The sequence below is a fragment of the Coptis chinensis genome, chromosome 3 (genome assembly GCF_015680905.1).
Source record: "Coptis chinensis isolate HL-2020 chromosome 3, ASM1568090v1, whole genome shotgun sequence".
Classification (NCBI taxonomy): Eukaryota; Viridiplantae; Streptophyta; class Magnoliopsida; order Ranunculales; family Ranunculaceae; genus Coptis; species Coptis chinensis.
Window position 1 is genome coordinate 119,340,658 of NC_141458.1, and position 26,807 is coordinate 119,367,464.

The 26,807-nt window shown below is 35.3% G+C and overlaps 2 protein-coding genes across 3 annotated transcripts; one reads left to right on the forward strand and one right to left on the reverse strand.

Moving 5' to 3' along the window:
• On the forward strand, positions 1-4,220 carry LOC147513687 (E3 ubiquitin-protein ligase At1g12760-like). Its single transcript, XM_086596866.1, has 5 exons — positions 1-820; positions 911-1,036; positions 1,138-1,270; positions 3,449-3,613; positions 3,704-4,220. The coding sequence occupies exons 1-5, from the start codon at positions 225-227 to the stop codon at positions 3,878-3,880; spliced, it is 1,197 nt and encodes a 398-aa protein (XP_086452992.1). The 5' UTR covers positions 1-224; the 3' UTR covers positions 3,881-4,220.
• A 1,362-nt stretch (positions 4,221-5,582) lies between these two features.
• Positions 5,583-14,837, reverse strand: LOC147513688 (PAS domain-containing protein tyrosine kinase family protein). 2 transcript variants are annotated; one of them, XM_086596867.1, is made up of 16 exons: positions 14,505-14,837; positions 10,133-10,547; positions 9,927-10,043; positions 9,734-9,838; positions 9,184-9,526; positions 8,909-9,097; positions 8,616-8,656; positions 8,450-8,518; positions 8,257-8,357; positions 7,851-7,929; positions 7,648-7,746; positions 7,492-7,560; positions 6,868-6,917; positions 6,444-6,525; positions 5,976-6,070; positions 5,583-5,885 (listed from the first exon to the last, which is right to left on the reverse strand). In XM_086596867.1, the coding sequence occupies exons 1-16, from the start codon at positions 14,774-14,776 to the stop codon at positions 5,774-5,776; spliced, it is 2,238 nt and encodes a 745-aa protein (XP_086452993.1). In that variant the 5' UTR covers positions 14,777-14,837; the 3' UTR covers positions 5,583-5,773. The 2 variants fall into 2 exon arrangements, with proteins under 2 accessions (XP_086452993.1, XP_086452994.1); XM_086596868.1 differs by lacking the exon at positions 9,734-9,838.
• Positions 14,838-26,807: the final 11,970 nt, after the last annotated feature.

Sequence of the window (26,807 nt, forward strand, 5' to 3'; positions counted from 1 at the left end):
AAGAACAAGTAAAGGACTCGATTATTAACATGTCCTTGTTGGGACCTGCCAAACAACACGTGGTACATTATCCGACACTAACGAAAGAGTATCCTAACTCTACTCCCCCATCTACCCGATCGCCAACCTCATTTCTCTATCCCCATTCCAATCTTTATAATTTTCCTTCCTCTCAATTCTTAAAATAAATAAATAATTAATTATTAGGGTTAGGGTTTTATACCATGATGGAAAACAACAATAGATCATCATCAACAAATGATATAGTGGATTCAACTCCATTATTACTCAATAATAATAATAATAATAATAATAATAGTCCAGCTGGAAATCAAGATGGTGGTGGTGGTCCACGTAGATTTGGCCGACGGCCTAGTTTACGAGGAGCAGCAAGGTTTCTACGAAGGGCAAGTAGTCGTAGAATAATGAGAGAGCCATCGATGTTAGTACGTGAAAGAGCAGCAGAACAATTAGAGGAAAGACAAAGTGATTGGGCTTATTCCAAACCGGTTGTGTTTCTTGATATTATTTGGAATTTAGCTTTTGTTATTGTTGCAATTGTTGTTTTGGTTTCGAGTCGTAATGAAAATCCTATTATGCCTCTGAGGTTGTGGATTTTAGGATATGCTTTACAATGTGTTCTTCATATGGTTTTCGTTTGTATGGAGTATCGTAGGCGTCATCCGCCTAACGGACCGTTAGTACAACAGAATCTGGGGAATGATATTGAGACTGGGAGTTCCACTTCCAGTATTGAAGGTGATGGGAGAGATGGTGCTGATTTTCTTGGAGAGCGTCACGAGGGGGAGGACAATACAAGGTATATTATTATTATTATTATTATTTTATTGCATTATCCATCCATATTTCCTGTGATCCTGAGTTATGTTTAGTTTTTTGTGTTTACTAGCGAGAGTGTTGCCAAGCATTTGGAGTCTGCGAATACTATGTTTTCGTTTATATGGTGGATAATTGGATTTTACTGGGTTTCGGCTGGTGGACCGGATTTGACCCGTGATTCACCTCAGCTTTACTGGTTGGTGTTGTGATTTTTTTATTTTATCTGATTTGAATTTGGAATGCTATTTGTAGATTGATTGATGGTTAATATGGAGGAGGTTGGAAATTGTTTTGCAGGCTATGTATAGTTTTTCTGGCGTTTGATGTCTTCTTTGTCGTTTTCTGTGTTGCTCTGGCATGTGTTATTGGCATTGCTGTTTGCTGTTGTCTTCCTTGCATCATTGCAATATTGTATGCTGTAGCAGAGCAGGTAACTCATTTCTTGACTGTTATTCTTTTTTCCACTTTATAACAGTGATAATTTATATGCATTTGATCTTAATTTTTCGCCGTACAGAAATTTAAAGGGTTCAGTGGATTGACATTTGGTTAGGGGGCTAGGGCAAGTTATCATTTTAACTGGATTTTATTAACTTCCAACAACTATAGCAGGAGAATGTGCTGCTGGCATACTTCATGGAAGCAGACGCACCTAGGATTTCTGTAGCAACAAAAAGACTAGATAATCTCATAACAAGGGGTGTCCTAGTTGCACTGAAAAAGTTTCTTCATGATGTGAAGATTGCTTAAGATAGTCTGCTAGAAGTAGAGGCCTTAGGCATAATATCCTTTGGATATATATTCTATATTGTCGTGGAGGTGTCAGTTAACTGGTGAAAGTAGAGGACGTAAATGTCATTTTCAAGATAACAATTGGGAATAGGAGCATATTGGTTGTTAATATCAAGGGGAGGTAAACAGAGATTCTCATAATTCATTTTGTTGATGTGTACATTGCATGGGTATGCCTGAAGGATGGCCAAATTCGAGTTCAAATTTCGTGTGAGGGTCAAGTCATTACGTTATCGATGTGGACATTGATTTGATTTGCGTGGACGTCAATTTGGACTTGGACTTTTAAAAACTGTCTATCAATATTATTTGTATTAAGCCTACATGATATCCCACTGGAAAATAATCTATATCTCTGATTTAACTTGTTACTGTCATTTTTTTTTTTATCAGTAAAGTATAATTTTATTAATATAACTAAAGATAGATACATAAGGATGAGATATCCTCCATTACATACGCATAGACAAATAAAAGAAAAGAAAAAACATAAAGTGACAAGTCTCTTAGCCCAATTATCTCATTATGGACTCCCATCAAAACACAAACGCCTCAAAAGGTATATCTCGTGTCTCAATATGCACCTTCAACTAGAAACATAAAAGAGCTTTGATTGCCAACACAACTTTCTCCATAGGCGTTGTTGCTCCCTATGGGCCTATGGAGGCTGTTAGAAGCGATGATCATTGACATGGGAGTTGCTCTAGATGAGTGTCGGCATAGAGTGGCTGTGATTGGAGGTGAGGGTCAGGTTTTTGTCTATTGTATAAAATTAAGGTAGAAAAGTGGTTATTAGTACTTGTATTTAATTTTGGAAATTATAAGGTGTCGGCGTGTCAAGCGTAGTATTGTTTTATCATGTGTATGAACTTATATTAGACTGCGAGTAATAGTGCAAAAGACGTCGTATAATATCCTGCTTTATTAATGCTGAGAAGCAGAATCCTAAGAAGGCCCAATTAGGGAGGATTGCCTGAGAAGCAGGCTTGTTTTGTCAAAACTCAAAAATAAGTTTCAGAATGTCTACCTGGTTCAAAATTCTAATTTAAGGGTTTAATGCAAAAGTGAGGATGACCTCGACTGGTAGAGGATCTTTTAGCTGATTAGGGAGAGGTAGGTGTCAATCACCCTATCCTCCTCCATATCAAACGATATGCAAATACTTTATGATGTTCTTTTAGGAGCACTTTGTATGTGCGTAACTGCATATATTACAGTGACTTCATAATTCAATTAATATTTTAAGGGAAAAAACCCCAGAAGATATGGTCTATAGGCGTCTGAATGAAGTAAAACTGAATCTCATAGCCTGATAGCTATAAATAGGATTGTGATAGAAAAATACCTAATTTACATTGACACGGATAGTTGTGTCCATATCCGAGACAGATATGAAATGTCTGACACAGCGAAATATCAATAATTGAGGTATATCACTTACAATGTGTGTCTTATACGTATCTGACATGGATTATGTTCAAACTATGGCATGTCCACGTAACATAGAAAATTACTGGTGAGCAGGCTGTCATCTCTGTGATCACATGTAAGTGATGAACGTTTCATGTGGATAAGGCTGAGGCCATGGTTAGGAAAAAATCGTGTTTTTTAGTGTTGTGTGTAGCATCTCCTAGTTTTTCATGGTTATTTTTTGTATCTTGTGACATTTATCATTTTATTAGTTCGGGACTTCAGATATTGAATTTATACGCCAAATGCTACATCTCACTAGTTTACTGCACAGTAATGAATTTGTGTCAATTACTGTTTTCCCTATTCACTTTATTGCTTCTCATTATTGCCATTGTGAAAGTAGGAAGGAGCAACCACAGAGGATATCAACCAGCTACCTAAATACAAGTTCAGGAAGATAGGTGATTTTGAAAAGGTTAATGGAGAGGCACAAGGACCTTTTGGAGGAATTATGACCGAGTGCGACACTGATACACCAATTGAACATGTTCTTCAGATGGAAAATGCTGTAAGTTGTCAAATGTTGAATTCTTTAATTTTTGTCTGAAAAAGGTTTTCGACTTGCAAATTTTCTAAACCTTGCTGATGCTACTTACAGGAATGCTGCATCTGCCTTTCTGCATATGATGATGGGGCTGAACTACGTGAACTGCCTTGTCGTCACCATTTCCACTGTGCCTGCATAGACAAATGGTTATATATTAATGCAACTTGCCCCCTCTGCAAGTACAACATAATAAAGAGTGGTAACGGCAGTAGGGAGGAAATATGCTAAGTTGCGTAAAGTTTTATTACACTGCCTTTCTACTGAGGGTCTGTGCTATCTGTTGTTTGTATATGCAGGGTTGCCAGTGTTTGTGGTATGTGTACTAATTCTTTTTCTGCCTTTGGGCATGTTTGGTACCAGTTGGATTTGTAGTTCTGACATATATATCAGTAACTAGGTAAGTGCGGCGAGCATTCGCATGTCAGTGTTCTGTGCCTAGGCCTGTTTATATATACGCCTATACATGTAAATGACGGAGGGAACAGGCAGGGTGTAGAATAATGGGAAGAAGCTTGGGATTCTCTTTTCCTTTTTGTTTCTTTTTCAATAAAAAATGGATTCATGCGTAGTGGAGGAGATCTGTTGTACTCTTCTTAGTTCACTGACTTCCCGGCCTTTCGCTGTAACTGCTAGACTGGGTTTTATTGTGTACTGTTTTCGTATTTATTTCTGTTCTTTTTAGAGGGGGTGGGGGTACGGTAGGGAGTGTTAATTAACGATTTTATGCCCTACCTAACGTCCAAACCTAGAAATACTAGTAGTTAATTCACCATCAAAGTATGAATAGTCCAACCGTCGATGTATGCAAACCAACTTGGCATTTCCTCCGTGCTCAAAAGGAATTAGGCCTGTTCAAAAGGCACAAGGATTAGGTGAAAATAAAAAATCCTTTTTTAATGTTCAAGTAAATTACCCTTATAAAGTCATATCATGAGTTCATGACATGTTCCAAATCTTTAAAATGGCTGGCAAAATGTTAAAAACCTGAAAAGAAATATTTTTTATGTTTAATTTCACTTAAAATTGCTGATCTAAAACTCAAGTTAATGTTCCCCGATTTGTCTAGCCCGAGTTCTGCACGAGGTGGAAGGTTTTGTTTCCACAGTTGGGGTGTAAAACAACTAAAACAATCAGTATGCGCATTAAGGATCCAGTTAATTTACCTTTTATCTATTTATGTGCATTATTTGATCTTGGTTTTGATCCACACATCAGTCGAATGTTGAAATGCATCTCATCTCAACTGTATCTCCACCCCAAAGTTGTAAGCACTCAGCAAATTCCGCTGAATCCTAGATTCCTAGTACAACAGTGTAAAACCTAATTAATTCCACTCCAGTTCCAATATGCATTGCACTGAGTTGACGAGAAAAATGTCATTCTTATTTTTTTGGAAATATATTTCCTGTCATTCATTTATTTTTTGCACCAAGTCCTAATCACTTAAAAGTCGATGCTCATAAACTTAATAGTCGTAAATTCTTTCATTAATTTTCTACAACCAAGAAACTTTGTAGTTCTCATATCTTTGCTCATTGAGGGTGACACAGTCTATTTAGCGATGCTTGATAGCATTTATTGGGTAAGTTGTTTCACTGAATCCAACAACCAGAGTCAAAACCAAAATAGAAACTGAAATAGACAAAAGACAATGAAATCTCTACACTATATGATTTCTTTAGGAACTTCAAAGAACAGTGTATTTCCATCTCTATTTTAAGATTTTAGAACCACCTCCTTGATTATTCTAAATTTCTAATCAAAAATTAGAATTAGTTTCATATTATTTAAAATAATTTAAAAAACCTCCTTCACATTACTGAAATTATATTCAACTCCTCCTAATATTAGACATAGGTTAGAGCGACAAAAATCATACTATCCGAGAAATATTAGAGCGACAAGTTTAAAGACTTGAAAAAAGACAAACAAAACAAAAATTATAGACAAACAAAGATTCTGCAAACGGTGTTGATATGAAGAAATGTAGACAGACAAACTTAAACATATCAAACAAACAAAAAATGAAGAGACAGACAGATGAACGACTGGAAAGCTATCTGAAAATGAAAGTTTAATCACAATGATTTAGTAGACGTTGATCTTCCTGCCAAAACCTTTTTATACTATTAAGCTTCTGAATTCTTCACACCGGACACTGCTGGGAACGTTCCGGCTTAGATTGATCATTCTCTGGATTAATTCTTGGAACGAAGGGCGGGAATCAGGATCACTGCTTGATCATCAAAACAGCAGTTCTACTTAGTTGATTAGCATAGATTCAGACTGCAAAAAGTAAAAGAAGCAGTCTAGCATCACATACCTTCTCCAACAGTCGAGGATCACAGATGACAGTTGAGGATCCAGGGTTTCAGGTACATCTAACCTGCGATCCATGAAGCCTACAACCCCTACAACCTTCAATGTGAACGTAATGGTTAAATCCAGCTAAACTTGATAACATTGTACACGTATCTTTCAAGTGATATCAATATCCAAGTCGGGCTCATGAGACTAAAATCTTGATTAATCAAAACTTCATCAAACAAAAGAATTACATGGTGCAAGTCTAACCAGTGCTGAACTGCCATTCCAAGTTCCAACAAATGGTTCAAGCATGCTGTTTGATTCGACTCAAATTCAAAGCTTGATTCTATACGCTATAAGGACTAGATATATGGTGTCACCAAACTACAAGTTTATCATGAGTTTCTTTCATTTAATTTGAAAATAAGAAATATTCGTGGTGATACATAATAGACATATGAAGGGAAGGAGCAAATATGTACACCTGTAGGGGATTCAGCTCTTTCCATGGGATTGATTCAGTCAGTAGCTCCCATAGTATAACGCCGAAGCTGTATACGTCAGACCTGTTAAATGAGAATAACATTAAAGTAATAGCAAGCAACCAGTTAGTTCTCTCTTTTTGACTAGTGTAGATTTCCTCAAAAGGGAACCCTGATTACTCCACAGATATTATGTAAGCGTGCTGGTAAGAGCTCTTAATATCAGGAGGTTATCCATTCATGAACAGGCCTATCAATCTAAAGATTTATTGAGGAATCGTGGCCATGCTTAAATGACAACATAACATTTGAGGAAGAATGAAGGACAGACGTCTGTCTCTACGTGATGGAGCCAATCAAATTCTCAAAAATAGAAATAATCGATTCAGCTAATTGATGAACTTTTAAATTGTGATGAGATCTTACTTTTCATTGGAAGGTTCGTTACGCAGAACTTCTGGCGCCATCCACTGTGGCTGCAGAGTAAGAGTGAGAACTGTTATGTACACATCGCTAAAAAACTTGGACTATACACAAACTAAAATATACATGTTAATTATTATTATTTTTCACTCTTTTAGATGATACATATTGTTGCTGCGACTTTTCTGTATAACCAATCACAGTCCCATTTTCCAAGTACCAGGCTTGGAGCTTCACCTGGCATTCAGATTGGATACGTAGTACAACTGGATGCAAGACTAGGGTGAAAAAGGAGGGATCAAAGGGTCACGTCGTTGCATGCCTGTGAACAACCACAACCAAATATGATATTTTTCCCCAGTATAGCCTTGTACGTTGTTGTTCTTGTTGTTCACCCTCGGGGCTATAGTTGGACACAGAATACATGTATTTGCTATTTTATTTATTTATTTATTTGCATAGTCATACATAGTGCAGTTAAAGCACACTTGGATTCAATTGGATATTATAATCCAAGATGGGGAGTGGTAAATCAGTTTTAATAAAATAAAGCCTTAGATTGGATCGATGGTTGTTTATACACAGTAACATATTGGAAAGAGAAATAAAATAACCGTAAAGCCTTACAGTTCCTCTTCCAGATTTTGCTGTCAGAAAGGTTGCATTTTTCCATTTAGATAATCCAAAGTCCCCAACCTAACAATGAGACCAGAGGACATGTCTAAACCACAAGGAATACTCAAATATCATAATTCATAGGTAAAACAAACCTCAGATGGATACCTTGACAGTCCAGTTTCGATCAACAAGGAGGTTTGAAGATTTCAAGTCTCTATGTACTATGGGTGGAATTCTGCGATGCAAATAGTTCATACCTCTAGCCTGCAACAATAAGTTGCAGCATAAAATGCTCAAGTAAATTTACTGTAAAGAAAGTGAACTAAAGTAAGAAAAGAAATGTATATAGGCATATGTCAAGTACACACAACATCGAGGGACATCCTCAAACGCCTTCTGATGTCTAATGCCTGACTGTTCCTGTGAAGTGTCTTAAAGAGACTACCCCTGTTTAACAAAGAGCAAAATAAACTATGTAAGAAAGCTGAAGACACATTGAACAGAGTACATATTTTCCATGGGGGAATCAATATATCAACCTGAAGAGGATTGAACACAGTATCTAAGTGAGTGATCCGGTATCCCAGGTTTGCACTGAGGAATTTGGCTGGGCCTACCAGAACGCAACAGATGATCCAATACTATGCCAAGATAAAATATGAAATTGAAAAGGCAAACCTCACCTGTGAGGGATCAATCTACTTCAGGGTGACAATTGCTCAATTTAATTGACTCCATTAAGTACAGGAAGAAAGGGTGGGAGATTGTCATTACCTGGGTAAAAACTCTGTCACTATAGCAAGTCGTTCAGGAGAATATACTGCTCCCATGAACAGCAATACATTTGGATGCCGCAGCCTTTTCATTATATCAATCTGAAAGGAAAAAGTACATTTTTCAGATAAACTTATAGAGAATTAACATACTCTTGGAGGCAAGTGAAAACCATTAGCAAGTATTTATATACCTCCTTTTTATAATCCAATAAAGTTGACTCACGATAATCATTATCAGTATAAACCTTCACAGCAATGTCCTGACAGAGAAGAGAATGATCATAAGCTTCAAGATCCATAATTCATATTCGTACTACCAATAATAACCCAAAGGAAGAAAAAAAATTGCGTATGTACCGATCCATTCCAAATTCCTCGATATACAACAGCACATGAACCTGTATTGTAAAAAAAAAAACCAAAAAATCAATCCGAATTGTCTCACTGTATAATTACATTTTCTAGCTTTAAGCTTTTGATTAGAACTCCTTTGTTTAATTTCTTATACCACCTTCCCATCCAAAATAAGTCACAATATGTAATATTAGACAGCTAATTAAAATACAACTGTCTCGACAGATACCGACATAGGAGAATGAATTAAAAAGCAGATGTCAGGATCTAAACTTTAGCAAGTATGGAAACTTAACCTTGTCCTATCTCTTCCCGTAAATGTAGGTCATCCCAACGAATCTCACATTCGACCTTTAAGTCTGATTCTTTTTCTCCTTTGGTCGATAAATTTTCGTGACTACTATTGCTCTCTGCCTGACTTGATAATGTTGGAGAATGATTTACTTGTGAGTTTTGATGCAACACTTCCGCTTCAAAAGCTTCACCTAATTTTTCAGGATAGAGTGTGCATCATCTATTCATCCCCATCAAGACTTAAACCTAGAAAAAGAAATTGCAGGTTTGTGCATACCTGGACGCTCTTGACACACCAACCAAGATGTAACAAAAGGGTTTCTATTCGCTGTAGGAGATTCTCTTTCTAAAATATTAGGGATTCTCAGCCCCCTTCCATCATTTTCATTGATATTGGCATGCAAAGAGTTCACCCAGTTAGTATCTGCACCCATATTCACGACACCAAAATTGTGATGGTTCATACATGTCCCGTTGGAGGCTCTTGAATAATTCAATGGAACCGTCACAGCATTGTTTGCAGGATTGTCAGCTGAACCATGCGATAGAACTATTTTACACTCTTCTTGGATATTATTACAGCTTACCCCAATATTCAGCTTCTCCAAGACTTTTGCCGCCTGTAATACATTCATAAATTAAATGAGAAAATAAGATAAGATCCATAACATAAAAGGAAACTAAAAGCATTATATTTATGGTGATGCTCCGGGTAGAGTTTGGACACCAACAAGATGGGATGCTCGTGACAGTTATGATTTTCCAACTTTCAACATGACATAATATGACCCGTACTGATAAATCAATAAAGTGTAACACCACATTACAATTTTTAATGGTTGAACAAATCCCAGTATAGATTCCTCCGTTCTGGAGCTGTTCCCATCAGTACTATTCTTCCCAATGCCGAATGTTTGTGTATGACTTGATTTCTGAAATATTTATGTACTTGTAAAGTGTCATATATAGAAATGGGAACTTAGAGAGTTATGACAAACAAAGAGATTTGGGTGACTTGACCTGTTCTGATTCTGTATCCACAGCATCCAACACTAGATCTCCTCTCTCTGTTGTACTTGCATCACATGCACTGCAGGCATCATCATCTCCTCGTCGAAGTGAGAAGACCCTGGAAGCCTATCCTTGTTCAATGACATAACTTTGTAAGTAAAATAGTGTGGAAAAAGACATCATAATTGAAAAGGAAATGTTAGTTTAACAAGCACCAGACTAGAAACGGATGAAGAAATCTGTGAAACGGATGCAATCTCTGGCTTTGGATTCCATTGAATCTTTTTCATATTAAACTTCTTTTCTCTACGTTGGCCATGGCCTTGATCCTGATACGCTCTCAGGATTTCCGAGTTTATGATATTAAATACTGCAGCATCACTTGAAACGGTAATGACGCCAACAAGCTCACCATCCTCATACAATGGGCTTTTTGTCACTAGTGCTGTAAATATCTCACCAGATCTCTTCTTAAAAGGAAAGTGACCTGACCATGATAGACCACTGATTAAACTATCCGTGATTTTCTCAATGGATGAATGGTATTGTTCGTCAGTAATCAGATCCGTAGCTCTTTGTCCTAATGCTTCATATTCTTTCCATCCATAAAGATTTTCAGCTGAACGGTTCCTGTAATAGAAATTACAATGTGAACCCTTCCAGAATTTATTATGAAATTCTAAAATAGAAATTAATAGGACTTAGAAAACACAGAATTGGTGTTTGTTGTCCGAAATGCAGATTTTGGTTCAGATTCTTTATCAGGAAAGGCTGCCAAAACCATAAGAGGTTCTTCTTTGGGTTTTTCCCAGTTCCCATACGGAAAAAGAGGGGTAGGAGCTCCATTGTAGAAATACATCTCCTACTCCTTTTGTTCGTGTTCTGGTTGATTACAACTCCTGCATCTGCCTTGATATATCTTTGTGATAATTTCAAATGCATCTCACTCAGTTTCTAAGACATCCATACCAAAAGTACACTTCAAGGTGTCAAAGCACAAGCAAGCAGAACAACAACAATATCCTGTGCACTTAAGGGTATGAGCTTCAGACTTTAACTAAATTATGACGAGAATGAACAAATCGTTACAGCTTACAAAAACTTAACCTCTTCCATTTTAGGACCAACCCGTTCACTCAATTTTACTTTCAGTCCTAAAACAATAAAACTGTTGTCCTTTACAAAGTAAGCAACAATATCCCAGATGAACAAGAACAACAAAAAAATCCCTCTAACAAAAAGGGAAATGCAGAAAACGAACACTGGAATTTCTGTGCACACGCTTTGATGCACAAAGTGTTCGGCACTGTGTCAAGAGTTAGAAACTCGAGAAAACCACTTTCTCAGTTCCCATAAACAAGAACGCACGATAATTGGATTGGCTTCGAATCAACAGCAGGGTTTTTTTCCCACAAACAAAAACAGCACTGTTTGTTTTTTTTCCCCAATCAATTACTTTTCCCTTTCACACACACATATTATACCACTGAATGCATTACATTTGAGCACAAAAACAGACTTAGGGGCCATTTGTTTTTGCCTCTTATAAGACCTTGAGGTCTTGTAACCTCTTATAAGATGTGGCTATATATGATTTTGGACATTTTTGGTTTTTTTTTTCTCTTTATAAAATTTCTACTATAAATGTATTATAAGCGGAAATTCCTCAAGCATTGAAAAATTAGATCTAAGCAATTCTAATTAAAATTTATAATTTGAAAAATAACTCTTTCACCCCCATCCATATATTCCTCCTTTCATTTATCTTGACTTCCCATTTTCATTATATTATTTTCCAAATAACTCCATTACCCTAACCACCAAAACTAATAAACCACCACCATGTGCTTTAGCTATATCTCTACCACCATACATCACCACCACCACTCCCTTAACCATTATTCCTCCACCACCACTACCAAAACTTGGAACCTTAAGACTATCACCACTACCAGCTCTTTATTAAAACCACCACCACCACCACTACCACCAGTATTATTAAGACCAATATCATCAATCCACTATCACCACCACCACCACCGTGCTATTAAGACATCCACTTCTATCTACTACCACCACTATCACCATGCTTGTTAAAACCAATATCATCACCTCCACTACCACCACCATTTGTATATTAAGACCACTACCACTACCACCGCCCAATTAAGGTAGTTTCCTAAAATTGATATTCTAATTATCAAAATTGATTTGAAAAAAATCAAACTATATTCGTTTATTTCAAATTAATATATTCAAATTAAATGTGATATAAAGTAGGGTTATATTTGTCAAATAACCATCTATAAGATGTTATGTATTTGTTTTTATATTTTACAAGTGCTTATAAGAGGAACTTAAAATTAAAACAAACCACTTTATATATTAACAAAAGTATAAGACCCATTATTTATAACAAAACGGTCTTATAAGACCCTCTTATAAATTTTATTTCAAAAAAAAAAATAGCCCCTTAGAACTCATCTCAACCTCTACTAGAACTCTTATCAGCTAGTTAAACATAATTGATCTTAAATTTCATTATATCTATATATGAAAAGCTCCCACGAGGGGTATTTTTCTAGCTCTCTTAAAATTTCATGTTATCAACTCCTATTAAAACGGAAATTCCTCACCCATTGAAAAGATAAACTCAAGCACTTCTAATTAAAATTCTAATTAAAATGGGAATCTTTCTTCTATTATAATTGGAATTCCTCCCCTATACTCTTGACATGAAATTAAAAACGACTCGGGTAGATGAAAAATTAAGTATACCCCTAGTCGAAATAATAAATGGCCCAGGGGCTGTGCTTAGCTATATCTCTGGGAAGATACAACTAATGACCATTTACTACTTAAATTAGGTCATTCCTTCCTGAGAAGATACAAAACTTGGAACCTTTTCAAAGCATTCTACTACTCCTCCCTCATTGAAGCCATTCATCTTTGCTAAGTCTAAGAACTTAAGCGACACGGTATATATAGTATGAAGTATGAACAATGATTGTTCATACTTCAACATAAGCTATGAACAATTATTGTTCATACCTATTTGGGTTGTTCATACCTTAACATGAGTTTTTCATATGAACAACCTATTTAGGGTATAAACAATCACTGTTCATACTTCAACATAATGTATGATTAGTAAAAACACCTATTGGAGTATAAACAATCATTGTTTATACCTCAACATAACATAAGCTATGAACAATCATTGTTCATACATTAATATATTATATGAGGTACGTTCACCTATTTGGGTATGAACAATCCTTGTTCATATATTAACAAAAAGTATAAACACTCATTATTTATAATAAAACGACAGAAAGGATAAAATCGAAAATATTTATTTCAAATCCGGACTATTTGTCATTATGGATTATTTTCACTCGAAAATTGGTTTTCAGAGTTATTTTCACCAAAAAATTGTCCTTGAGACTTGAGAGTGATTAAAAAAAAACGTTGGTTGATAGAGTTATTTTCACTCCAAAATGGGCCTTGAGACCAATTTCTTGATTTAAAAACAGGTTTTTAAAACTTAATTAAAACAATTTGTTGAGAAATTAAAACAGGTTTTTAAGACTTGATTAAAATAATTTGTTAAGAAATTAAACCCCATAGATATATAAAATGGGAAACAGGAATCAATCTAGTAATTGTTAGAAAATTTATATATGTATAGTTATGATTGTTGAGCAAGTTTTTCATGTATGGAATTCTCATGTTTTAGTAAAGACGATAGCCACTACTTGGAAATTGATCATGAATGCTGTCAGTGTCCAGAAAAAAGGAGTTCATTTAGCATCCAGATGCTATGTGTCTCACAACCATGAAGAAACCCTCGGTCATTTACTATGACACTGTGAGCATGCTCAAAAAGTTGGGAAGTGGATGACTGATAATTTTGGGTTTAGAGTTCGCTACTCCTCCTTCATTGAAGCCATTGATGCTGCTAAGTCGAAGAGTCTTATGATTAAACAACTTTGGGATATAGTTGTTTCTACTACTATGGTTACACTTTGGCACCACCGGAATAAGATATATCATAAGGATAAGAAACTTCAATCTGTGTTTTGGGAAGATAAGGAAAATGATAAAGGTTGCTTCTATGCTAATCATTGGTCACCCCTTTTAAAAAATGGCAGATATGAATCTGTTGGTATCATGAGAGCTTGGAATCTGTTGGTACTCTTACCAAGAGCTCCTCGTATTAGACCATGATGGTGGACACCGCCTATAGATAATACAATTAAGATCAACTGTGACGGACTGATGGGTCGGCAGTTGGGAATCCTGGACCAGTTGGGATTGGTTATACATTCAGAGATGATTTAGATGACTTTCTTCTGGTAATGTGGAGGAAAATAAGGGTCAATACAAATTATCTGGCTGAGTGCTTAGCCGTAGTTGAGAGTGTGGAGATTGTATTTAATACAAAGAAACTGGAAGAATGTGTGGGTTGAATCAGATTCAGTGGCAGCCGGTTATGTTTTTTCTACCTTTTTTTTTTAATTCATCCAAAAAAAAAAATGTATCGAAGAAACTGAAGAAAAAAAACGACGGGTTAATTCCAATTACCAGTAAATGATCTTGCCATCAAAAGCTCTACAAACATGAACAGCATGCCCCATAGATTGCAACACTTTATTATACGGACTCGTTACTGAATGGACTCCAGGAAATCGAGCATAATCTGAATACCTCCTTTCTTCTCTCTTTTTTGTTTCTTCTGTCACCTCTTTCTTTTCAGCCAACACTGCCAGTTGCTCAGTTAAGTTAGCATGACTCAGTTCCAAGTCTCGGAAACGAGTTAGTATAACTCGGTATAGATTTGATTCGTTGTTGGCCATTTTCTGTGTTGGCCTGGTGTTAGGCGCACTTTTTGTTTATTATTTCTTCCCTCTCGATTTGTATATATATATTTTAAAAAATACAAACGAGGAAAGTGTTGAAAAGTTGCCACGTTTAAAGTGCCTTTCGAAAAGCGATATCTCAAGTGACGCGTGTCTGGGCTTAAGAAACGAGGATGGATTTGGAAGTTCATTCGTTTTGAGCTCGGAGAAGTGGACATATCACATCTGGTCAAAGAGACAAAGAGCATTCTTAGTTCGACAAGTTGCATCGTACAAGTCTACAACTCCTCAAAGAAACTTATTATTTTGATCTAGGCTACCACGAGGATATCCCTATAGGGATGAGTGTTTCGAGACCGTTAGATCCGAGATTTAACAGTGCGAACAAAAAGAAAGAGAGAGAATATGGATTTGTTTTTGATTTTCGGACTGTTGGATCTCGGATCCAACGGTTTCGGCTGGCGTCCCTATGAAGATATCCTCGGGTAGACGAACTCTATTATTTTTGCAATTTTGAGTACACGTTGGAACTTGCAAACAGATGCTGATGGCTTCAAATTCCGACTAATTCTGATAAAAAAAAATTGGTCGTCTCGAGAATATCTTCATAGGGACGAGATCCGAGACCGTTGAATGTGTGATCTAACTGGCCTGAAAATTAAAAACAAATTTACATTTTCTAATTTTTTTTTTATTTTTGATTTTCAAATTTTTAGATCACACATCCAACAGTTTCCAAACCCTCATCCCATATTCTCGTGGTAGCCCAGGCCAAAAAATAATACTGAATACTGGATACGCCCCTTCAGTGGGATATTTTGTCTGTAACTAAAGAATGCTAATGGGATAAATTTGTAGACGTGGCAGGATAAAGAAGATTATGACGGAAACATTAATCACGGATAAAGTAGTGTGGTCGTTGGCTTGCGTACAGAAATTGAGTTTTTTTATAACACGGATACACGCTGTGTCCCAGTTGCGAAAAAATGTTGTTGGGTGTTGTTATAACTTATAAGGTGATCCCCAATGCTGATGAGCTGATCCAAAATTATATAAATACTCGGATGTTGTTACCTGACGTCCTTATCACAAATGCATATCTGTACTCCAGAAACATGGGAAAATTATGGAGAAGAAGATAAAGTAACGGCGTTTATCGAAAAAAAACAAGATAAAGTAATGGCGTTGGACAGTGATGCTCTTTCTTTTTTATTCATATCTGCTTGGCCAGCTTATGGCAGATGGTTTTTTATATTTTTATATTGGGAAATGATTCATTTCGCATCTCTGGCTCTCTGCATTGGCTTCTGCCCTCCTGCTATTGCCAGGGGTCACTGAGTCATACTGCTTCAGAGTGAAATCCGTGTGTTCTGTGCATGTTTAACCCATCGACAAGAGCAATTTGGCCATTCTAGTAAAAAATATGCTGAGAAGTTAGTGTATAGGTTACATTTTGTTTAACCTTACAAATGTTGACAAATTCGGAGAGAAAGAGTGTCGATTGAATTTGACCGAATTTGTGTGGACAAACTGCCTACATATTAATTTTTTTCTGGTCAGACGTACTTTTTCATCCTCTTTATATAGGCAAGATGTCTGCGCTTCCTGCTCTCCCGCGTCAAGTCAAGTTCAGGTCCCCACATCATTGGCAAACCATAATGGCGAGTTATGGAGAATCAATTAGGTGCGTGCTTGAAGTTTCGGTCTTGAAAGCGATAATAAAAGCATACATTACAAGCCGTTATGGAACAGGATGAGTGAGTGCTATGGAGATCGTATTTGGGCGAAATCGTCTATCCGACTCGAGTCACTTAGAAGCGAGCTCGTAGGACGAATACTTGAGATTGGTTAGGAGTCGCCTGGTTGAATAGATCGTTTGCCTGAGTCGAGTTACTATGAAACAAGTTATGAAGACAAGGACTTGAGATCGGCTGCACTTCTTCACAACTAACAATACTAAAAAAAACATCTAAAAAGTTATACCTTCGTTTTCGGCGGCAAAGTTTGATTTTAGTGAAACTCCTGTATACAGACATTAGACATTAGGCTCAGTAACACATCAACGACAATCAAAAGGGTTAATTAGTTACCCCACTAGATGACCCGGTTATTTAGGATTTCCCCCACTAGATGACCCGGTTATTTAGGATTTCCCCAAGCAACTGAAAATGACACCACTGGCATCACCTTTACTTTTTTTTTGGTGGGAAAGGGGTAGTTAGGGCTGTCAATGGAGGTCGGGTCTTAAAAAATCCAAACCCAAACCGATAAGAAAATTAGGAACCCAAAACCGAACCAAAAATATTACATCTAATCTGAAACCGAACCGAACCAAACCAATAAGATATATTGCAAACCGAACTCAAACCAACCCGAACTGAAAACTATAAAATCAATTAAATCTTAAATTTAATTAATTAATTTTAGGGTGAACTAGTATTACCCCCCACTAGATGAGCCAATTAGGATTTCCCCCCACTAGATGGGAAATTAGGGTCTCCCCCCTAAATACACACAAAAAAAATTCGGTCAACCCACTTTGACTTTTTTTTTTTGTGTATTTAGGGGGAGACCCTAATTTCCCATCTAGTGGGGGGGAAATCCTAATTGGCTAATTAATCTAGTGGGGGTAATACTAGTTAACCCTTAATTTTAACCACACAATTGATAAATATATACAAAATCTTTATATATATATAATAGCAGTCCTTTTTCCTGCTCTCTGAGGGTGTCCACGTAGACTAATTTTAAGTACCATTTTTACTCACGAGAAATCAGGATGGATATATAATAGCAATCCCTTTTCCTGCTCTCTGAGGGTGTCCACGTAGACTAATTTTAAGTACCATTTTTACTCACGAGAAATCAAGATGGATTAAGAAAAAACTGGAGAAAAAACTGGCCGAACCACTTAAAAAGTCTGGCCTCCTCAAATTCTAACCAGAGCTTACATACAGTACCAACAAATCTCGAAACACTCCAAACGTCCAAAGACCTACTCATAAAAAATATATATATATTCCTATATTTCCATTGAGAAGAAAGGTTTAAAGCTCACTTCTTTATCCTTTTTTTTCATTTCATTTTACTTTTTCGATGATTAAATAGATGATTCCACGTGTTCTTTGCTACTCCGGAAGATTCTTCATCGTTGTCCATTGTGAGGAAATGAGTATCGATCAAGGTACAACGATTCCTTTTTTTGTATTTTTTTTCTTTCTTGATTGGATACTTAATTTAGACAATATAGAGTTCAACAATGATTTACACTCTTTCTCAATATCTTTAAATTATGGATTGTATAAACTCTATTAGTGGTGTTTATTGTATACATGGTGTTTGATGAATTTGTATGAACTTGAATAATGATGTGAATTATATTTGATTTGTTAATTATTGCATACCCCTATGAAACAACAACTTAATAAGTCAATAAGAGTGCTCACTAAACAAGCCTAGCTTTGATTGCAAATCATCGATCAATCAAATCAATTTGGCTTAGTATGACCAACAAAGCCATAATTCAGCAAATCATATTCATCATTAGTGGTTTTCATAATTACTTTGATTGCAATCAACAAGGCCCAACCAAACAAACTGTAATGGCCTGGGAAGAATGTATCAAACTAAGGTGAGACCCTCCCACATACCCACAGACTAGGGATATGGGTGACAATCTTTAGTCTCTTATCTTATGTGCTTGAGCAAGCTTTTTTAGTTAAACTAGAGAAAGTTCAAGGAGAAGTAGAACTCTAAGGGGCAAAGCTCGAGGCCCTACATTGGAAGCCCCAGTTACCACCAGCCAATCACTTACGACTACCAACAAGGATTTGCATACCCTCAATATGGGTGAGTAGTCTTCTCCAGGATCTCACACTATTCACGATTCATCAATTAAGTAGCACCTCAGGATAAAAAAGTAAATTGTCACCCATATTGGCTGATGTATGTTCAGATATATGTTTCACAGAGAATTTCATGTTTGTTATTGTTGTGCAGGTACACATCATATGGACCTGATTATGTCCATCCACAGGTTGGGATCTGAACTTTTGAGATAAAATTGAAAAGGAAGTGAATGATTATGGCTCCTACAAAGCTGACTTGCTGACTTTCTCTAGATTTAACTTAGGTTTAACAAGGTGTTATCAATCCGTATTTGGGTCAGCAATACCTTCAAATATACGGCGTACCAAGTAGTCTCAACGCTGCTATCTATCCATATGGGCAATCGCATCAACCTCTTCCCAAAGAAACCCGGGGCTATCTTGCAATTCATGGTTATGCAATGCCAGGGCACCACATAGTGCAATTTAGTGGGGCCAATGTCAATGCATTAACAGCAACACATATTCCTACAAATCAAGCACCATATCCGTGCGGAGTAATTCTGAAGTTCATACTATTTATTTCTACATGAGGAGCAGTAATTGCATCAAGTGTGATTGGTTACTTCTAAAAATTGTCATATACTACTACATTGACTGTTGTGAAAAGCATAGCTGCATCGTGTACATAATTACATCGGTGTGATATCCTTTGGTAAGCTTAGTAGTATCTTAGAATCAATCCCCCACCTCAAAAAGTTTAAGTACCCACTTTTTACTCACGGAAATTAGAACTATAAAAATCGGGGAGAGAAAAAGGAAGATTATGAGGAAAAAAACGTCGATAAAAAAAAGAGAAACAAGCTATAAGAAAAAAAAACTAAATAGGAAGTAAGATAGAGTTTGTTTGTTTGTTGTCATTCACATTGATATGGAAGTTTTGGTTTTTTGCAAGTTCCCAATTGAAAATTGAGGTTTGGGTTTAAGTTTAATTACCTTTTTCATGTGACGTAATGTTGATATCACTTTTCTTCACCCGCATCTCATCACCCTATGAGTCACCAAGATTGTTTTGTCAGCATAGTATGAGCTGTTAGCCAAATCTTTTATAACATTTAAAGAGGTAAAATTTATATTTGTATTTTTTAATCTAATATATTCACTTATTAAAATTGACTTCATCTGCCAGTAATCCACATATTGGATACTCTTTTTTGTAGGAGCAACGAGCAAGCAACAGATAATGTTGAATTTTCTGGTGAAGTTCAATTCCAGTCCGAAGTCCCTCAACAGGAAGTGGAGGTAAATTTTCCCCTGTTTATCTCATTTATTTATTTTGTCTTGACCTAAGAGAATCTAAGATTTTATTTTTTCTCTACTGCCCTTCCGAATGTTAGACACCAATAGTATCAAGTCATCGGCAATATTGAATCTCTATCTGAAAAAATTGATATGACGGATGTCTTTGCAATGGATACGGTATGTTATTTACCACATTGGTTTTGTTTTCTCATTCTTTCTTTCTTTTTTATTACTGTTAGCAATGATTAGTATCACATCCTTTTTCTGTTTTTGGCAATAATCCTGATTCTAACGTATTGATCTATAGGTCTTTAACAGTCGCGATGAACTCCTTAAATGGACTCAAAAACTTGGGAAATCAGTTGGGACAATCATTGTGATAAAGAAGTCAGATTTGGGTTACATTGCATGTAGGACACCTAGAATTGTTTTTGGTTCGCGAGAGGTTAAAGGAAATATAAGGCTGAAAAAGGAAGTAAGCAAGCAGTTACCTCTTGAGCGGACAAAATCAAAGAAGTGTGAGTGTCCTTTTCGTATTGAAAGGTATAAAGATGACAAAAGATGATCAGTGGGTAGTTAAATTGGATTGTGGTCTTCACAACCATCCACTCGGATTACGTCGAGGAAGGTCACTCTTATCTTTGGGAAACTCACGGTGAAGAGGAAGCAATTGTCTTGGGAAATGTCATTGAGTGATTTGAAGCCAAAGGAGGTCCTAAATGTATTGAAGGAGAGAGACACACACAATGCAACTATAAGGACTACTATATATAATATCCGGCAGAAGTTGAACCCAAAAGTTTAGAAAATCTCAATGCAACAGTTAACATATATACCTATTTAAGTTGTCAAATACAGTAATGTCTTTAGGTCGAAATAGCCAACATCATCTTTGTAAATCTTTTGCAGAACCGAAATGTAAACTCTTAGCATTGGCTTATGTCAGTATATATTGAACACTTCTAAACGAAATGACTGATTGCCACTGATGATTACAATTTACAAAAACAACTCCACCGCATCTGTAAGTACATCTTGCTTATTTCTTTGGAGTATGAGTAGTAAACAAGTATAATACAAACACTGGCAAAGTTTTTAGCCACAATTGGAACACAAAAAATCGCCTTAACAAAAGTCGGTAAGAACACCTTAGACAAGTTTTAAAGTACTTTAGGAGCAAAAATCCTAACGCATATGTATACGCCAACTTCAGCTAAAGGTTAGTTTAGCAAACTAAAAGCAGTTGACTCTCCTAGATAAAAGAAATAAACAAGTTTGGAATGTGCTGCCTTGACTATTGTACAACTGTAAGGAAGGTGGGGAGAGGGGTCTTAAGAAGTCGGCCATACTTCCAAAATGTGGTTTGCTTATTTTGGAAACAAAAAACCAGCAACTGCAATACTACCTAATCTACCCTATCGTCTCAACCCTCATCTTCTCTGTCGATAAGCAAACTATCGACACAAATATTAGGGACAATCAATCATACAAATATTTAAAAGTTTTGGTTTTTTGCAAGTTCTCAATTGAAAAACGAGGTATGGGTTTAAGAAGTTAGGGAATGTCACTATAAGTTATTCTGGGATTTATCAATCTTGGCAATGAAGCTATTTTTCGCTAACGGACGTATTCAGTGAGTGTTCTAGGTTTGGAAACCTCAGGTAAGTTTTTTTTTTTTTTTTTTTTTGGGTTATTATCTATTGAAATTATTTGATTAGTTTACGAATTGAGCGATGGCTTGAAGGTACGATTTTTTATTTTCAGCTATTATATAATGTCCAGTGGTCATTATATTTTTTACTTTTCGTGCGAGTCAATATGTTTTTCTATACTCTCTACATGGGTGCTACGTTATATTTATACAGTTTGGAAGCTTAAAGGATTGAAACTATAGTTTAATAGATTAGAGCTAGACAAATGAAAGGTGGTTCTTGTGTTTTCTATTAGTATAATGTGAAGCTTGAGTACATCTATTCCTCAAGATATTGTACAATAATCGAAGACATGGATATATTTATAAGAATTGGTGGTGCATATATAGGTTATTGATACAGTTTCTCAAGCTCTAGAACTTGATAGGTTGAGCTAGGGTATGGTAATATTAGGAACATGCTAAGCTGCTAAGTTGTTTGTATAGGTTATGAAATAAATAAAGGTTGACTAATGCACTAGATTACATTGAATCTCTCACTATGCACATTAAGATGTATGATGAACTTGAATTGATTCCACGGCTTCTTTCCCGAATGATTGTCAAAGTCTAATATAAACAGTATCCGTAGAAGCTTTTGCTATTATTTTCTATCTTGGGAGATTTTGGTTAGTTGCTCGAGAAAGCCTTTTGATTTTCTAGAAGTACATCCTAGCTAGAAGCTTCTGATTTTCTTTTTTCTATCTTATGAGAGCGTATATCAATTATTTGAATGAGTTCAAAACTTCTTTTAGTACTGGTAGCTTATTGTATTGTGATTAGGCCTTAGATATTTACATAACCAATCTATATTATATTGTTTTACCTTTGATCCTCTCTTTTGCAACTGATACGGTTTTAAGATGCAATTCCAAACTTCTTTTGTTAACGGTAGGTTATTGATTTATTGTGTTGTAGCCTTTCACTTTTGTTTGAAACCAAGATTATCTCTTTATCTAAATAGATGAATTTTAGATGTGAATATTATCTGTCATTGTCACTAAAACAATGGTGATGTGGTTTTTCTAATATTTTCCTGCTTCAGTCCTAATACACCTCAGTATGTAGTTCATTTTTTTTTTCCCCAGTAGTGCACATTCATATAATTGTTTGAGTCATTCATTGAATGAGTTGGTTGAGTCGTTCTATCGGTTATGTGGCTGGGTTCTTTTTTCTTAACTATGCCCAATTTTAGATATATATTGCTCTCATTTGATATATTTAGTTCACTTTGATTACCTAACTAACTGCGCTAAGAAATTAGTTTCCATTCATACAAGCTTCTTCTTGCTTAGTTATTTTCTATTTGAATTACCTGTTTTCAATGGAGTATATGCTTATTTGGTGATTGCACCTTTTAATATTTCAACTCTTCTTGAGAAACTTAATTTTTTTTCGGGATGCATACAAAAGTAATGATATATTCATAATCTTATAATCCTATTTTTTCATTTTTTTTTTCATTTTTTTTTATGAGTGGAATAAATTTTATATATTTTTTTCTCATGATTTTTTGTCATAATGTGGTTTTCGGTGTAGTCGATACTAAGTGGATTCTTGATCGATCAATTGGTACACTTCAAAGCAATGGAAAGGAACCTAGCTTTCCTTAAGGTGATCCTTTAAGTCTTAAGTTACATATTAACTTGGTAATTTATAATTACACATTTATCTTATTGTTATGTTAGAGTTTTTTGTTTCTTTAAGCTAAGAAAACATTGTTAAATTGTTACAAAATAGGTAAGATATATAGAGTTCGCTTATTTCTTGATAATCTATCGAGACAATCCACTTTTTGGTCATTTTATTGATGAACAATACAAATTATAGTAATTTAAAAACCATAGCCTCGACTGAATATATTTGCTAAAACAATATGTTGCTTTTGCTAGAGGAATCATTAACGAATACCAAAATCAGTATTTTACACGCCTGTGACCTAAGACATCATAGTACAAGTATAGTTGTTTGTAAGCTACCATTGGAAGGCAGTGTTCTTCATGCTTAGATTTTTGTGTGCATATCTTGCAGTCAAGAGACCTACTATCTACAATTAATCTGAGAGGACATAATGGGAGCTTATTTTTACTTGCGAAGGTGCTCCTTATCACCAGATCACTAATTTATGCTCTCTTAGTACATTAGGCTACCAAGAGTTAACATTAAAATCTCAAGTTGAGATCTATCATTGTCCGAAATTTGGCCATGTTTATTCTCTTTTAAACAGATAAAAATGCATTTTTTTTTTCTTCTCTTTTTACTATTCTTATTCCAAAGATGAATGATAAATAGATCGATCTGTATTGTAGATATTAGGAAAGGAGAATGATAAATCTCACTTTTAAGCAACATCTGTAAGTAGAAATAAGCTCCAATAATCTGCAAGGGTGTTGCAGATATCAGTGAAGGAGAATATTTCTTCTATTCAGCGGATGAGGATCTCAAAGGTATATATATTGTTATTGGACTGATCTTAATATATATCCTCAAAAGTTGTGGATAAGATATCAAGTGATGCAATACTTGATAAAAAAATTGTCACGTACAAGTAATTCTGAGATATTATTAGAAAATCCAAACTTTTGTTTATCAGGATTTAAGAAAACAATGATTATATTTGACGTGTGTGCGAACATACAATTTATAATGCCTTCAGGCTTACCTTTGATGTTATATGTTGATCACGAAGATAAAAGATAATGATTTTGTGAAACAATCAGGTGCTACATTCTTGATAAGATTTTGAGTCTAAAAGCATTGTTTAAATTTAGGTAACCTTTTGGTGTAGTTGTTCTCTCTTTAAACTTTTCAGAGTAGTCACTTCATTGTTTATTCTATTAATAAGGAAGAAGAGGAACCTGGAACAGAACCTTTGTTCCTTTGGACAAAAAGATGATTTGTTCAATAAAAGATAACCATACAATCATTATTAGTCTATAAAGTATAGTTATGTTAATTTATTGATTTCTTAATTCAATTCTCCCCAAGTATGATTTTAGTGGTAAACACTTTAGAAGATATTTTGGCACTTTGATTTAGACTCAACTTGACATTTGACAGTTGTTGCTTTAATAAGAACAGATACTTAATTACACAGTTGAGACGTTAGGTGAAGTTGTACACACGTATTCCGTCCAACTATTTAATTGATTTGCTTGCATAAATAATTAAGTAATTAACCTTATTAAGCAATGTAGATCATTCCCTGAACAAACTTTTTTCGTTTTTGTTATTTGGAGAATGTAAAGTTTGGCTTTATATTAGAACGGAAAGACATAGCTTTAGAAGCTATGATGACATATTCTAAGAAATTAATATTTAATTATACACAAGAAAAAGCACTCCGATATCCAAAGGAGCCAAATTACATGGGGTTTACCCACTTAGAGTGATACATCACTAATTCAAGTACATATCTATGTGCGTCTGATTTCCACCTATCAATAACTCTCTTAGATAGCATAATAAATTAAGCCTTAATAGAAAGAAACAAGTAAAGGTCTATAAATGATTGCTCTTGGAATGGATTTCCAATTTGTTTGCTATGTAGCTTTTTTTCGGCTGCCAAGACATTCACGGATCCATGTAAGGAAAAAAAAAACTATTCTAGACCAAGGTCATTATCACTGACAAAGATATCAACTTCCTAATAGCTTAACTTATCTACTGTCATTTTGATGTTATCGATGTTTATTGATCTCTTTGACCATTTTAGCATATACACGGAGCAACCATTTTGAAGATTTTGCAACCAATTCAATAAAGTCTCTGCATTTCAAACTTTCTTAGGAAAATTTAAATTCTCAAAAGTTCAAGAGGTTAAACATAGTGATCCTTTGATATCTCCATTATAATTCTAGGGCATTTTTCTTAGTCTTTATATCTCATTGTACCTTCTCGCAGGTTAAAAGCCAACTCGACCCTTGCTTCTGGAGATCGAGTTATCTACTTTTATTTCATTGCTGGCACATCAATAGTTTCCATTTCAAGCATCTTGGTATGTTATTGTGGAACTTATATGCTACATTTAATTAAACTTAGTCAATCGTATAGTATCAAACTGAAATACATGAATAAGCTTAAACATGCATGAACATAGTAGCTAGAGCCACTCATCATCATATTTTTCTTATTCTTAATTATTTATAGCTTATTGATCAAATTTGTAGCTTGGTAGGAGTAGCTAGATTTTGGCCGAATATTGTGTCTTCTCTAATTTTATTGGATTAGATTTGCTAAGTTCCATTGAAATTCTCAGAATACTAAATGTGATTCACAGTTACTCTTTATATCAAGTCCGTCCATATTACAGTGTTGTGTCTATGTGTGGTCCTTTGACCAAGGTTGTGCCACATATCATCTATTGTTGTTTTTTCAAGGTTCTTTTTTCTTTCTCAAACGATTTAGTCAAACAACTTTTTCAAAATAATTTATGGAAATATCTCCGGAATCTCACAATAATGATGGTATTTCAATCCAGTCTAGATTCTAGAAAATTTGTGCTTAGGTATTACATTAAGTGTGTAGGTTAAATTCAAAAAATTTCTTTTATGCTTATTAATCTTTCTAATTGAAGCCCTGTACTGATGCATGTTCATTACTCTTTCCAATTACTCAAAGTGTGACACCAGCTCTAATCTCCATGAACTCCACTCACTTGAGCATAAAATCAATTTTGCTTGCAAGTGGAAGAGTTGAGGATTCATATGAAATCTGAAACTGAGAAAAACCGCAAGTGGAAATACAATTGCAATTGGAAGTATACAGATGCAGATGGAAATGTTCAAAATGGATACCCGTGCTATTGTTATTTTCTTAAGAAATTATTGATGGAATAAAAAAGCAAATGTATTCTCTTAATTCCATTTTCTAGCAAATATTGAGTATAGTTTTCCTCGCCTATAGATTTTCAATCGCAGTAACAAGGATTAGTATTAGCTAGCTGTCTGCATGACATTGTACTTAACAATTATAATTTTAATCCCATTTTTTTCTTAGAAACTGATGAAAGTTATTGACAATAAGGTCATTAATTGGAGCTCATTTTCTACAATATATAGCAAGGTTAAGTAGGATAGCTCTGACTTCAAATCCCCAAGAGATTGTGAGGGACATAGATTCCAAGCTGCTCCAACTGATGTAGGAAATTTTGTGAAGGTTAGTTGTTGCTGTTAGAAGTAAAAGATTTCATATATGCTAGCTATTTTCG